Source organism: Zootermopsis nevadensis, unplaced genomic scaffold (assembly GCF_977971745.1).
Source record: "Zootermopsis nevadensis isolate Lab colony 2312 unplaced genomic scaffold, Znev_1.0 Znev_ptg000006l, whole genome shotgun sequence".
NCBI classification, from domain to species: Eukaryota; Metazoa; Arthropoda; class Insecta; order Blattodea; family Termopsidae; genus Zootermopsis; species Zootermopsis nevadensis.
The window spans coordinates 9,629,093-9,643,414 of record NW_028259138.1 but is presented as its reverse complement, the minus strand read 5'-3'; the positions used below and the strand labels follow the sequence as shown (position 1 = coordinate 9,643,414).

General features: G+C 39.4%; 1 protein-coding gene across 3 annotated transcripts in view; it reads left to right on the top strand.

Moving 5' to 3' along the window:
• The first annotated feature begins 76 nt into the window (after positions 1-76).
• Positions 77-14,322, top strand: part of LOC110831481 (sodium- and chloride-dependent GABA transporter 2-like) — a 29,398-nt gene continuing 15,152 nt past the window's right edge. For all 3 annotated transcript variants that reach the window (XR_015533827.1, XM_087343671.1, XM_022067514.2), the window contains exons 1-4: positions 77-1,561; positions 3,740-3,977; positions 13,135-13,269; positions 13,835-13,978. Coding sequence is in view for 2 of the 3 variants with exons in the window: in XM_087343671.1 (XP_087199797.1) it covers positions 3,860-3,977; positions 13,135-13,269; positions 13,835-13,978 (397 nt within the window). In the remaining variant the exon portion in view is untranslated. The remainder of the gene's footprint in view (positions 1,562-3,739; positions 3,978-13,134; positions 13,270-13,834; positions 13,979-14,322) is intronic.

Here is a 14,322-nt window from a genome sequence, read left to right as displayed (position 1 = left end):
AGTTAATTGTTTTGTGTTCATTAGTTTTGATGCCATGAACAGTTGTTTCATCTATTTTAAGACTATCAGAAATTTCTTATAGTTCAGTCTTTTGTTTTTATTTTTTATATTGTATTTTCATTTTAGATGAGATAATTTATTTTAGTTACTGTTTTATAATAATATTCTTTTGTGATGATGAAACAGCATTTTGTACCCACTCTCTGGCACTGTAGAGCTATAAAGCACTGTGCACACCCACCCCTTTTTCTTCCAACCATTCATTCATCATACTTATTAAGAGTAACCCAGTTTTGCAGTGTTGTGAAGGAATGAATATAAAAATAATAGAAACATTTCATATACGTGGTGCCGTGCAAAAGGAAGACACGAGAACAACATATTTTGTTGAATGGAGAGTTGGACGACTGATGCTCAGAAGTAAGTCCCAGAAAATTTTTATGCCACTTGTATCTTTATTGTGACTTAAAGTCAGCTCACATTGAAACAAAATTGTGAGCTCTGCAGTATCTACAGCTTCAAGAAGTCGTATGCCACCAAACTGAGAATCGGGAGCTGATATTAGAGATGATTTTGTATTTGTACGTGTTCTTTGAGGCATGGGTACTTGTGGGTTATCGGGACACATCGCTTTAAAAATAGGTTAGGTTAGGTTAATGTGTGTGGAAAAATGACATCAAGTATATGTCATTTATCCACACACACACATTAACCTAACTAAACCAAACCTAACCTAACCTAACTAAACCAAACCTAACCTATTTTTAAAGCGATGTGTCCCGATAACCCACAAGTACTGAGGCATGTAAGTACATGAATAGTTGAGAGAACTATTGGGATACTGAAAATTACTTTGTTGTGTTACCAACATGTGAGGCCTGCTTAGGGCAAAAAATCATTTCAGGTCAGCTTTGAGAAAGGACAGTGTCAAACATAATACATTGTAATGAAGTTATTTAAAATGAATATTAGAGCCCTTCAGAGAAGTTGCATCTTGTAACAGGCAACTTTCCAGCTACTGAAGCTGTTCATTGTACCAGCTTTTTAGTGGAAGTTTGAGTAACCAGAAATATTTTGTGACTTCAGGATAAACATGAGGACAAGAAGATTGTTTTGGATGTTAAATGTACAAAACAAAATACCTCTGTGATAGTTAAGAAAGTAGACTCCTTAATTTTTAGTCGTGCTCGCTCTTAGTTTAAAACATAATGTATTTAGATATCCATATAAAAAGATATTCTACATATCACAATTTGTACTAATATTTTATAGATACTTCCGTACACCAAATATTATAAAAATCTGTTTATTCAGATCACGGAAGTGACTATCTTGTGATAGACTTAATTGTTGTTGCAGTGGGATGAGACTATGTCTAGAGAGAACTACAATCTGTAATGGGCCTATTGTCTGTCCCCACAAATAATATGTGAATGAATATGAAGTAGCGGTGGAATGATATTGACGGGAGAAAACCGAAAATCTCTGAAAAAAACATCTCCAAGTGCCACTTTGTCCACAACAAATCACACACGGATGAACACGAACCTGGTCCACTACGGTGAGCAGCTACCAACTAACCACCTGATGTTACAGCCTAGCCAATAGACTTTATACTAACCCTGGTAGAAAAATCTGAAAGGTCATCACTGCTAATATCAAAGTCCACCATTATACACAATCCTGATCCAGTTCCACTAACCTCCCATTCACCATCCATCCCATCCTACATTCCGAGCTTATTGTAGCGTGTTCTAACGATAGTTGACCTGTGTAAATCATAGTTTTGTAACTCCTTGAACTCATGATTTACGTTGTCATTCGTAGGTCCATATAGAGTGATTGAAAAATCACAACCCATATTCAAATATTTTTTGGTGGCTACGATTTAATACAGTTTTGTTGGATTAGTAGACGCACGACGTCACACTTGTGCCAGTTCTTTATTTGTCGTTCAGTAGTCGGGGTGTCTTCTGCGCAAGTGTTGAACAATACTTGGTAACTTCTTACTTGCCAGAATGAGTTTAAGGATACATTTTCTGATTCTCTTTTGACCAATGATTTTTCATCTGGTGAATCGTTTCCATGACGCAGGACAGAAAGTGTTAAAGTATAGGGAACGTGTGAATACATGCATTGCTGAACACAGTGGACATTTGCAACACTTAATATGACGTTTTTTTTATGATTTTGGTGTAATTTATTTTTTTGACAGAACATGTAAGAATTGGGTTGCATGACTTTTTGATCACTCTGTATTTCCTGTCACTTATAATTTATGTTCTTTCCTCAAATTAAGAGAATACATTTGACATTTATACAAAACAACTGACTAAATTACTTCATTTTTTGTTTTTGAGTTCTTGTAGATATACAGTGGTAACTCTTATTTATTGGAATAAGAACTAGCATTAACAGAGCCTAATCTCCTAATTTTATCATGAATCTCATTTATATTTGTTAATGTGTCAAGATATCAACATTTTTAATTATTCTCAAATTATTTATTGCATATACTTAAATTGCTGGCCACAGTGGCGACGCGGTCTGAGGCATGGACCTGGTGCGCCTGGCCGCTGGGACCATGGGTTCGAGTCCTACTCAAGGCATGGATGTTTGTCCGCCTATTTCTGTGTTTTTATAGATAGAGGCCTTGCGTTGGGCTGATCACTCATCTAAGGATTCCTACCATTGTCCAAACAGATCAAGAAAATGAATATTAGTTTCATTATTTGCAGTATTTTCGTTGTACCTGAGTATGAATCACTGACCGTAGGATGATGTGGTGTCATTGACATCTGCTATGACCCAAATCCCACTTACTTGAGCATTAGTATTGATAGATTCAAGTTTGTATTCAATTGAGGAATTTGAGTGTGTAGATGACAGCACACAGGTCGGATTATGTGGGAGGTAACTGATTTTGAAGGCACCTCGTAATCACATAACTTGTGACATCCTCAGATTGGTTAGATTCGATGAGTCCTGCATTCACAAAGAAAGAAACCAGACGTAAGTGTAAGGCCGGAAATATCGACGAAGTTTGCTTACTCATGGGGGGGAAAAACAGGATATTTGACTTTCCCCAACTACAGATCTCGCATCATGCTCTGAGTGGGGAATATCTGGCTTTCGAAAGAACTTCCTCATAACGAGAGTTACCGCAAACACAGTGATTCTTGAATCTGGTCCTCGGTTTGGTTGTCAACTTTTGCATATCTGTCAGTGTTTCGACATCGCAACTGAAAAGGCTGCTTAAAGAAACCGCGGCGACTTTCAAAATTCAATTTTGCACCCATAAGCAGGCTGGAATTCGCTTCCCTGCCGAGGTAGATTGTATGTGGCCGCCATCTATCCTCCTCTCCAATGGATAACAGGAGCCCTCTCACTAGAGGTGAAGCGATCGGAAACTGAAGGTCGCTCACCTCCATCTAGTGCCTAGGTTAAGAATACCGACACCGTACCTTCCCCTCGCCTGTCACTTCTTAAGCGCATGAAATTTGCTGATAAATCTGATTCCAGAGTTACATTTTTTCCTTACCTCGAATTTACGGCATCTTGCAATCACAGCCCCTGAATTTAAATACCGCCGTGGTCATGGTGGTTCAATTCCATAAGAACCGAGTCCTTGATAAGCTTATCGTGTCTCATCTAGCCAAGATACTCCCCTCCTTTCGTGGAACCCAGGTATTCATCACGTTTTCACAGTAGCCTGTCATTTCCGCCTTTCCTGTGCCAGATGAATCCGGTGCTGGTGGCCTCTAATCGAGAATTCGAGTAAGTCATCATCACCTGGGTCTTCCTCATTACTGCACTGGAATCGCTCGCTCAGTCTGCCAGAACCAGCGGTCGCGGTAGGATGCAGGAGCGCGGTGCTTGGTCCAGCCAACTGGAGTTCGTCCTGTCGTGCCTCAACTATGCTGTCGGACTGGGAAATGTATGGAGGTTCCCGTACCTTGTGTTCAGGAACGGCGGAGGTGCGTATGAGGGATCGAGTAAACCCAGGGGTGACCGTTCGACTGGAATTCGAAGTGGTTGCCCCTGGAATGCAGCTGTTTTGTCTGTTAAGTTGTCGCTCGTTTGGTGTGGGGGGGTTAGTATTCGTATTTTTTTAAAAAATCTAGACCCCCCACCCCCGGCTGATATTTGAAACTGGTATCTCCCGACTTAATTCAGGTACAGGTAGCCCTCGATTTACGCCGGGGATGCGTTCCTGGACGAATCGGCGTAAATTGAAACTCTTTTATAATATAAATCAGTGGGAAGTCAATGACATGAGTTCCCAGCACCCAAACATTGACGAGTAATATAATGGCATTACATTTAAAGCTCTGAAAAAACGTAAATAAAATAAAGGTAATTTAAAAAATACATTTTATACACTTACAATCGGCAATTCGTTGGTCCACGCGATTGATTTCAATTCTTTCATGTGAGTGATGTGTATGGTCATCTCTGCTGTTTTGCGATAGTTGCATTCATATAAGACGCCGACCTATAGAAAATCGCGTAGTAAAAATAACCCCGGTACCTCCGCAGAGATTAAATTAGTCCTTTGAAAGTTTAAAGCGATAGGAATGAAATTGCATAAGAGCAAACTCGCATATGCAAAAGTTTGCATTTCACAATCAACTTTTACCGATTCATCGATCTCATTGGAGCAAATTTGCGTTAACGAAACATACGTAATTGCAGAGATTAGTGTATTTATAAATTTTATTCAAAATCAGCGATGTAAGAATTACAATTTAGTATAAGAATCAGTACGAGATACATTATAAAACGTTATAAATAATAGTAAAATAAGTTTTTTCACTTGCTGGTTTCAAAATAGGCGTTATTCTGAATCGGCGTAAATTAAACGGACGCAAATCGAAGGCTATCTGTAATTACTTCCTACATTCATAGAAGATGGCTGACCTCTGGGTTGTAGCGTCGTGTCGTATGGTAGAGGTCTACCAACGTTTAAGTGCTTTTATAGAGTTTTGTCCAAATTACGTACTATGGAAGATCTTATTGGATTCAGACCAAAATAGAGTTTAGGTTTATTGAAATAAGTATTCAGCAGATGGAAAAATATTTCTGATAGATATGTCGTACAAAATTCATTTGTATGAACCGGTATGGCTTACCCAGTAGATCGACTGTTTACGTAAAAAACTAGGGGGGTTAGCTCCAGGCAGGGACAGGGATCATCACATCTAGACTGGTTGTGGGGCCCACCCAGCCTTCTATCCAGAGCCTAACCATTTCCAAATTGTAAATCAGGTTGTATATGTGCTGAAGTTTATCTCAACTCCCCCTACGTCTTCATGGCTTAGCCCTTAAGAACGCTGGCAAATTTACGTTAACTCTGTTCATACTAACATAACCGTCACAGTGGAATTCAAAATTTTTGTACATAATCACACGAATGTTTGTGACACGCTCCTCACCTCTGGTTAGTTATAATGCAGTTAAAATTTGGCCCTCTCCTGATCCACGTCTTACCCGTAAATCCACGCTTTGTGTTAAAGAAGTGTGAACATTTTTTTTTTTCTGTTTTCAAATTAGGGCGGTTACACGATCGCGCAAATTATGATATACGATTCATATTGGTCTTTAAATAGCTTTTCGTGTAATTAAGGTAAATTATTTTATCATTAACAGCTGTTTACACACACATGAAGACAAGCTGTCAGTTTAACTGAGGTGAAATAACTGGAGGTCATTTATTTATGACGTATTTCATCCTTCCACGGGAGTTCTGCGTCCCTGAGTGTCTACTCATTCGTAACCTCGGCATTAGATGGGGGTGAGTGGTTAGCATCACACCCCGTCCGAGCTTTACCCCCGGGAAAGGATCCCGGTACCCATTGGATAGGAGGATGGGTGGGCCTCAGAGCCGGTCTGGACGCAGAGGCTAGAGGAAAAATCCTCTGCCCCGGTCGGGGATCGAACCCCGGTCGTCCAGTTAATTTTATTGTTGTATTTATTAAATATATATTTATATAATTTTTACATATGTAACTGATATATAGTAAAGCCTCCTCTAACGCGAGTTTAGACTGTATGCTGTCTGCCACACGAAATATTCCACTGCTGTTTAAAAAGCTAAAGACGGGTTTAGCTTTAGCTTACGTATTTGTGTAATCAACTCGGCAGACTTGAGAGCGCAAATATTCAGCTTAAAAGTCTTCGCGTGATTAATTCCTCCTGCGTCTTCCACCCCCTCTTCGTCTTGTTATACAAACTGAATGTAACCCACGATCTCAGTCTCACTTAACGCTGTTACCGTGCTAATTTAAATCGTATTGTTTTACCGTATTTTAATATTTATGTTATTGCCCATGGATGCCATTATGGAATCGAAACGTAAATGTAAAAGTTATCACAAAACAGAGAAAAGTTGCAAGGTTATGATAGTACATGAGAAAATAAATATTCTAGATAAATTGCGTTAGGAATGAGCAGAGCAGTAGTTCGGCCTAACATTTCGTTTATATTTTATTTTAAAGCCTGACTTTCCGTTGGTGCTTTAATGCGTATTTCCCCGAAAAATATTATACACTTTGTTTATAAATAAATATTACGGTATAATTAAGATTCTTTTGTTTATTTGCTCTGCCGAAAGCACCGCGTTGGACGAGGGTTTTCTATAGTTTATTACAAGAAGGAGGATTAAATGGACGGGTCATATAACAGGCATTGGCGAAATGCTTACAGAATTTTAATATTTCTGAAGGAAAAAGGTTATTTTGGAGATGGTAGGGTAATGTTAAAATGGATCTTTAAAAAATAGGATATATGGATTGATGTGACTCAGGACTGTTTTGGATACGGTAATGAACATCCGGGTTCTATAAAAGGCGGAGAATTTTTGACCAGCTGAGCTACAATTAGATTCTGAAAATGGATTGTGTACCGTGGAGCTAGTTATGGACTTCACTCATCCGTCAGCGCAGGAAGAAGCAAGCGGGTGTGTTATGTGACACATTTTACACAGAAGCATGTTTGGTTGCCACCCATCCAGGCGACATAATTATGTTTCAGTGATGAAATACAATCAATGTTGCCGCCATATGAGGGTTTGATAGGCTCAGGGGGAAATAACGAACGAAACAGGTCCTTTGTTCTGATTCTTAGAATTATCAAAAGACAAGAGCAGAGTGACCGGATCCATCTAGTACCGAGGTCAAGAGTAAGTGGAGTTATACCTCCATTACCCCATAGGCCTACGTCTTCTTGGCGTAGTGCTTAGTACCAGGGACAGCTTTACCCTTGCTTTATCAAAATCAATAGTATACACTGTAGAAGAAAAGCCAAGTGCTTGAAATTTTTAAGTCCCAAACCAGAAATGATGTAAATGCACAGCTGACGTCATAATTCCAGGCATTCGTAATCTTGTATTTGTCCGTATTTAGCTTTTCTCTGCTTTTTATTAACTACAATTATTCGTTCCAGATATATATTAAGCAACGATACCAACATGTCTGCCTAATTTGAAGAAAAACGTGAATTGGTGGTAATGAATTTTCTGAAGGTTGTATTTCGATGTTGGCCTTGTTTACTCTCGTGGGCGAGTTCTATTGTTGGGGGTTAATGTTGAAGTGAGTTCGGATCCCAGTGCCTGCATTTTTTTCTTTGTGCATATAACAATTAAAATGTGTATTTTTGTATTATTTAACTACATATATTTCAAAATTTTATTTTGGAATCGTGATATTTAAAAGAGACTACTTAATTGTTGGTTCTCGGTAAATCACACGCAGTGCAGTAACTTCTCGTTAACGACTCGCAGGTAATTGTCAGTATTATCACTTACATTATCACTGCATTATGCGTGCCGCGTTGGAGAAGCTAGAAGTGCGAGAGAGGAGAGCATTCTTTCACTTTTCCGTGATCTGCTGTTCATTGGCATTCTATCTTAAATTTTTCCTATTTGAGTCTGACTGGAAACAGGCAATTTTTATCTCTCGAAACATTCTAGAAGCATTTTCGTTTTGTAAATTACACCTATTAATTATACAAAACGTTATTTAGTGTAATAGACCTTAAAATTTATATTTTAAGGCCTGACATCGTTAGTAATATGTTCATAATTCCCGATCCTCAACCATGAATCTCATATTCGTTTTGGAATTGACTCAATTATAAATCGAACACAACTTTGAGACGATCAACATTCGCTGTTCATTAATTTCATAGGTTACTTTTCGTATGTCTGACGTGTTATTTGAGTTGGACATTAGTAGGCCTACGGTTCATTTATGTAACTGAGATTTGAAGGTTTTCGTAGAGTGTACTTTGATAGACCCTTCTGTGTATCTCGTTTGAAACTTCAGTGGTTAGTTATAACCCTTAGTGTGAAGAAGGGGTTTGCTTTAACATCGCTTTGTATCATTGATTCATTATGAGTTATCATCCATACGTAGCGGTCGCTTGTCTTCGTTGTTGGGATTGGATTTCTCATAAAGATGCTGGAATACTCCATCATATAGAAAAGCATCTAGACGGCCTTCAATATAAGCGAATCTTAAAACACGTAATGGTGTCATCTGTAAGAATGGTTTATTTCGATGGAGTAATCCAGTTCCAGATAGACCATTCTCCATTCACGATTTTCGTGTTGTTCAAGATTGGCTGTCGAAATCTTTTACTAGCTTCCACGAACACTTAATACGAACCCCATCGAGAATAGTGAGACGAAAAACCCATGCGAGGAACCTGGCCTAATCTCCCTCCGACAAACAGAGATGCTGCTCTGAGCCTTCTGGCAGATGCTTGGGATTAAGTTGCTTCATAGCGGCTTTATGTGCGATCTCTAATTCAGTCCATGTGGAGACGATTAAGATCTGTGTACGAGGTTCGCGGATTCTGGACATCTTATTAAATATGCCAGGCCTTAGAAACTTCCGTTTTACCGGGTAACATATTAACTAATGTTTTATAAACGTAACGTACGCTTTAATAATATTTTATTAGTACTTTTATGAACACAACATAATCGTTGAAAGGGAATACAATTTAGAAATCGGGATAAGAACTCACGAACGCAAACTTAATTTGAACACTTGTCTTGCGTACGGTAGAACACGACCAACTGAAAGAAATGTAGCCTTCAGCTTTGCGTTCTCACCAGAATTAGTCACGCGACTCAGAAAAGTAATTAATATTAATTATCGTTTTTCTTAAAATTAGGCAGACATGTAGGAGTTGTTGTTTAACAAACATGTGCCGTAAATCACTGCAATTAATGAAAGGAAGAGAAAATTCAAATATGGACAAGTATGAAGAGTTCAAAAATGATGAAATTTTGACGCCAGCTGTACGCTTACATCATTTCCGGTTTGCGACTTAGAAAATTTCAAGCTCCTGAGGTTTCTTTGTGCAGAATGTACGAGATCTTCAAGAATTTCGAAATTACCAATTGTCTTCTAAAACGATCTAGGTTTGTTTGGTCGCTATTGTGATTGGTGGGAACTGTATATTTGGCTCTCTCTTCAACCAACACACGAATTCGGCGTATAACGAAGAACGAGTGGACGTTCATGCTTAACTTTATGACCGAGCTCCAATTGATATTCTGTATCTGCAACTTTCAATTAGTATCAGATTTAAATCCCGACCGGAACTACTTAACCATGATTACCGTTTATCACAGAGTTCCCCACTTACGACCTAATTCTGGGATAAAGCCTTGATACAGGATGTACACGTCACTTCCTGATCCTTTATAACACTTCATTCCATTCAAATAATCACTGTAGCCAAAGACCACGATGACAAACGCGAACCAGATCAGGTGTACCTCACGAGCGGCGTCTATACCAGCAGAAAGGCACGGAATTTGCATTTCGGTGTGGATGAGAACAAACATCAGGGAAACCTGAACATTAGCAATTGGGCATATCGCGTTATTTACTCTGATTTGGTTTAGTTACACAGTCAGTTCGTCATGAGCCAATCTTACATCTTGACTGTGGGAAGTATTTCGTTGTTGAAGTTCATTCTCAGAATCAAGACGTCGGAAAAGAAAGATATTTGTCCAGATTAAAGTTACAACTTCCGCCTAAAACTTCTACGCCTAGTGCACGCACTTTATAACAACTGTTTACATGAAGATTACAAAAGTCTTTACTAAAACTGCTGTACACAGTAAAAAAACAAATGTCTCTAGTTGGTTAATGCACAACATACATTAATGGAGCACTATACTTTCCCATAGCAGACGCTTTAAAGACCAACACAAGGGGCTTTAATACGTTTGTTTTCGAGACTGCGTAACATAAATTTCGAAGGCATTAAGCATTTATCTTGTGTGTGTGAATTCGAAGGTCTGATTACGAATTCTGAACTTGGGTTGTGATCCAGAGACCTTGCGATTGAAAGTCAGACATGTTTAATTATGTATCCACGACAAGCATTAAACTGTAATTAATCCACATAATACAAATTTAAGTTTAGTATGCCTGTTTGGAGTTTAAAATGTTTCTTTCTAAAGTAAAACCGGGCATACTAGGATTGGAATTTATAAAACTTCCGGTTTTTAATTTATGAAGACAACAAAACTTCTTACGAAAAAGAGCAATCCTATGAAAAACCTTAGGCGAAATTGGCCAGCCTGCGAAGGCATTTCGGAAGTTTTGCAATTAAAATAACGTGACTAACTCAAAAGAGAATCCCTTTTCCGCAAACGGAAATTTTGTTCATCCCTGCGCAATGTGTCGTAATAATTTAATATAACAGTTAAGTTACTTGTTCATAAGATACAATGGCTGTGTTTAACCTGGACGTGCAGTGTAAGCAGTCTTATCAGAGAAGCGATTACATTCCATTTATCAACCTAGAGATAACAACTTGCTTTGTTTCGCGAGCGTTCATTGAATTTGTTTAGTCTGGCACAGAGACTGATTCTTATTCGGCTGGGAAATCCCGGCTTTCATAACCGTGTTCACAGAACCCACCACAGACTGTATTCCTAGCCGTTGAACCCATTTCACATTTCCTTACTTTATTTCTGTAAAATATGTATGAATCATATCTTTTAATCTTTGCCATCATTGTCATTAGTGAGCAGACCAAACACGACGGGTGGAACCATTAGTCACGTGACTTCAATGCATGTGGCACCATGATCGAGTTTTTTTAGTGGATTCTTTGAACCATTTCAGACGATAATAGCCTGCAATGGAAGAGATCACATCCACTTCCTCCTCTGTCCTACCCAGTTCAGACCTTTCAGCTCATTCGATACCAAACTGTCTCTCAAATTCACAGAGCTTCGTTAAATAACCAAAGATCCACAATTGTAGACTGGGTGGCGTATGGAATCAATTACTCAAGACTTTAGACTCAACTATTTTGTCTTCATTAATCAAAGCAGAATGTGGGTTTAATGACAACGAATACAGGATGAAACATCACGTACACGCGACACGGAACGAAAGCTTCAGGTCATGTGTACTGCATTCCGTGGAAATAACATGTTTTGCGACATTACTGTCGAAGAGATGCTGTCTAGTCTTATCTGTCTGGTCAGAAGTTACGTTCTGAGAGAGTCATCCTTGTCGCTGTGACATTTCGCATTTGTGGAATTTAAAAGTGTTCCCAGGTTGAGTACGTTTCGGAGACGAGAGTTGTTAGTTTACTTGATTACCTAAATAAAATGTTTGTTCACCTGTTTAAACATTTAACAAATTGAAGAATACTGATAAAGCTTTTCTTATATACGTGTCTAGTCATTTGTGACAAGTCTGTACAGCCTTCAGATTCGGAACTGAATAGTAACGAACATTTAATCATATTCTTATTGTGATCATGCATGTTACCCTTTCTCCGGGACAAAGATGCCAGAACATGAAACTTATCACCAGTCTCCGTCTAGTTCAGATGTTAAAAATTCTTGGAGTTACTGAACCATTCGTCGTGACGTAGTGCTTAAGACAGAACGTGGCCTTCTGGGTCGTGACACCACAAGATACAGACTCGTAGGCGGTTACTAACGCTTCGGGGTAACAAACCGCCTCTCGGATCGTCCAGGAAGACCACAATCGATATCTTCGCCACCCAGAAATTCAAATCAACTTTGCATTTTTACTGTCTTTTTTTTTTAATTACGTGAACTTTGCCATATTTTCATATACGAGGTGCGATCAGAAAGTTTCAAGACTGCGCCTATAAAAACCCGTACACTTATCTCAGGTATTAAATTCATCTATCACCCTCGAAGTAGTTCCCCCTGGGAGTGAACACAACGATCCCAGCGCCGCTGCCAAGCCTGGAAGCATCCCTGTAAATCTTTCTTTGTCAGCCTGTCAAGCACCATCTGCGATTCTGCCTGAATCTCTTCTATCGTCTCAAATCTCCTTCCCTTTAGCTGAATTTTCATCTTTGGGAAGAGGAAGAAGTCACACGGAGCTTAGAAAGGAAGTTGGGGTCGGTTCTTGCAAGATCTTTGAGCTCCTGACAAACGAGAAGTCGATTCTGCTTCTGGTCCTCAGACAGGATGCGTCGCATGTGGAGTTCTTCCTTTAGAATCAGCTGACAGGTCCCATAGCCTATCCCAACAATGTCGCACAAGTCGTTGATGGTACGACGTCGATCTTCGTGAATGGCCTGCCGAATCTTCGTAACATTTTCGGGCGTTGTGCTCGAAGATGGTCGTCCAGAACGCTCGTCATCATCGACAGAGGTTCGGCCATTTTTAAAACGTGAATGTCACACAAAAGTTTGTGCACGACCCATTGCGGACTCCCCAAATGCTTGCTTTAGCATTTCATAGGTTTCCATAGCCGTTTTGGCAAGTCTTTGGCAAAATTTGATGCACACGCCATTCCGAAATCGCAGGAGGGTCGGTGTAATGCACTACCAAAACGCCCGTAACTAAGAAAGAAATGCTAATTCGATGATGCCGTCTGGCACACTGATTCACTATGAATGTAGGCCCAACCTCTTAGCGGCAGAAGCTCGTACTACATCCGGTTCGCCCTCTATTGACACAGTCTTGAAACCTTCTGATCGCACCTCGTATCTTCTTACATCTGTCATGAGTCTACCGTCATCAGCATGGCAATAGTGTGTTTCATTCAATTCCAGTGTCTGAAGTCAAGAATCGAGACAGTTCTCATTTGCAGTTGGCATGGAATGTTGCAGGGGCCTTTCTAGTGCCGTACGTCATCATGCTGTTCGCCATGGGTCTTCCTATTTTCTTCCTGGAGCTCGTCATCGGCCAGTATTCTGGACTGGGACCCAACAACGCCTTCCAGAGGATTGCGCCAATCTTTCACGGTAATTGCATGTGTGTGATCATTAATTTGCCGTATCAACTGCTCGGATTTTAGCGCACAATAAATGGCTTCGGAAAGATACTTTTAGATTACACTCTGCTGGTCGTGTGGACGAAGCTCGGCATTGAATGTAACTGCAGGTTATGTAACGGCGATCTCGCTTGGATGCCGTTCGTCTTCAAGTTGACCCGGGTCACAAATCTGACCTATGAGACAGCGTGAAGAACCTGTTTCCATACAGGTGATTCGTGTTACTTCTTCCGGAGGTCAGAAAACCTGAAGGGAACAGACCAATTGGGGACTGTTGTATGCGTGGGAGGATATTATTAAAATGAATCTTATGGAAATAACTGTGTGAGGGGGTGGAATGGATTCAGCTGGATCAAAACAGGGTCCGTTGACAGTATTTTGTAAACATTTGCTTATTTTAGTGCTCCATTAGATTTATAGTTATAGATTGTTGGTGGAGTACTACACTGAACCACAATCATAATGGCAGAATTCAATGAAAATACAAGAAATGGTGTTTATGTAAGATATCTCATTGTCAGGTGGTCTGTTCACAGGGCTGGGTTATTGCACCCTGGTTGTGATCACACTTATAACCATCTATTATCAAGTGATTATCGCCTGGACAATCTTTTACGTCTTTGCTTCGTTCACAAGTGAACTTGGTTGGGGATCGTGTGGCCACGACTTCAATACTAATGGTGAGTCTCAAAATGAGGTTCAACACTGCTAATATCAAAGAAGATATCTGATCCTGAGCTGGTTCGATGTTGTACATATCCTTAAATTGTACTCGTCTAAACTATTTTAATATTATTCTCTCATATAATATTTTATCTTCCAAAATGCTTCACCACAAAAATTCTACACACATTTCTTGTTACCCCAAAATAATTATGTTTCTAACCTATTGCAATCTCCTTGATATATCTACACAACATGTAATGGAGTGAATAGGTCTATAAAATAATCTGTGCTCATCAGAGGAGACATTTTAGTAGGAACAAATGAAAGAAATGGCATTGTATGAATCCATTCTGTGATT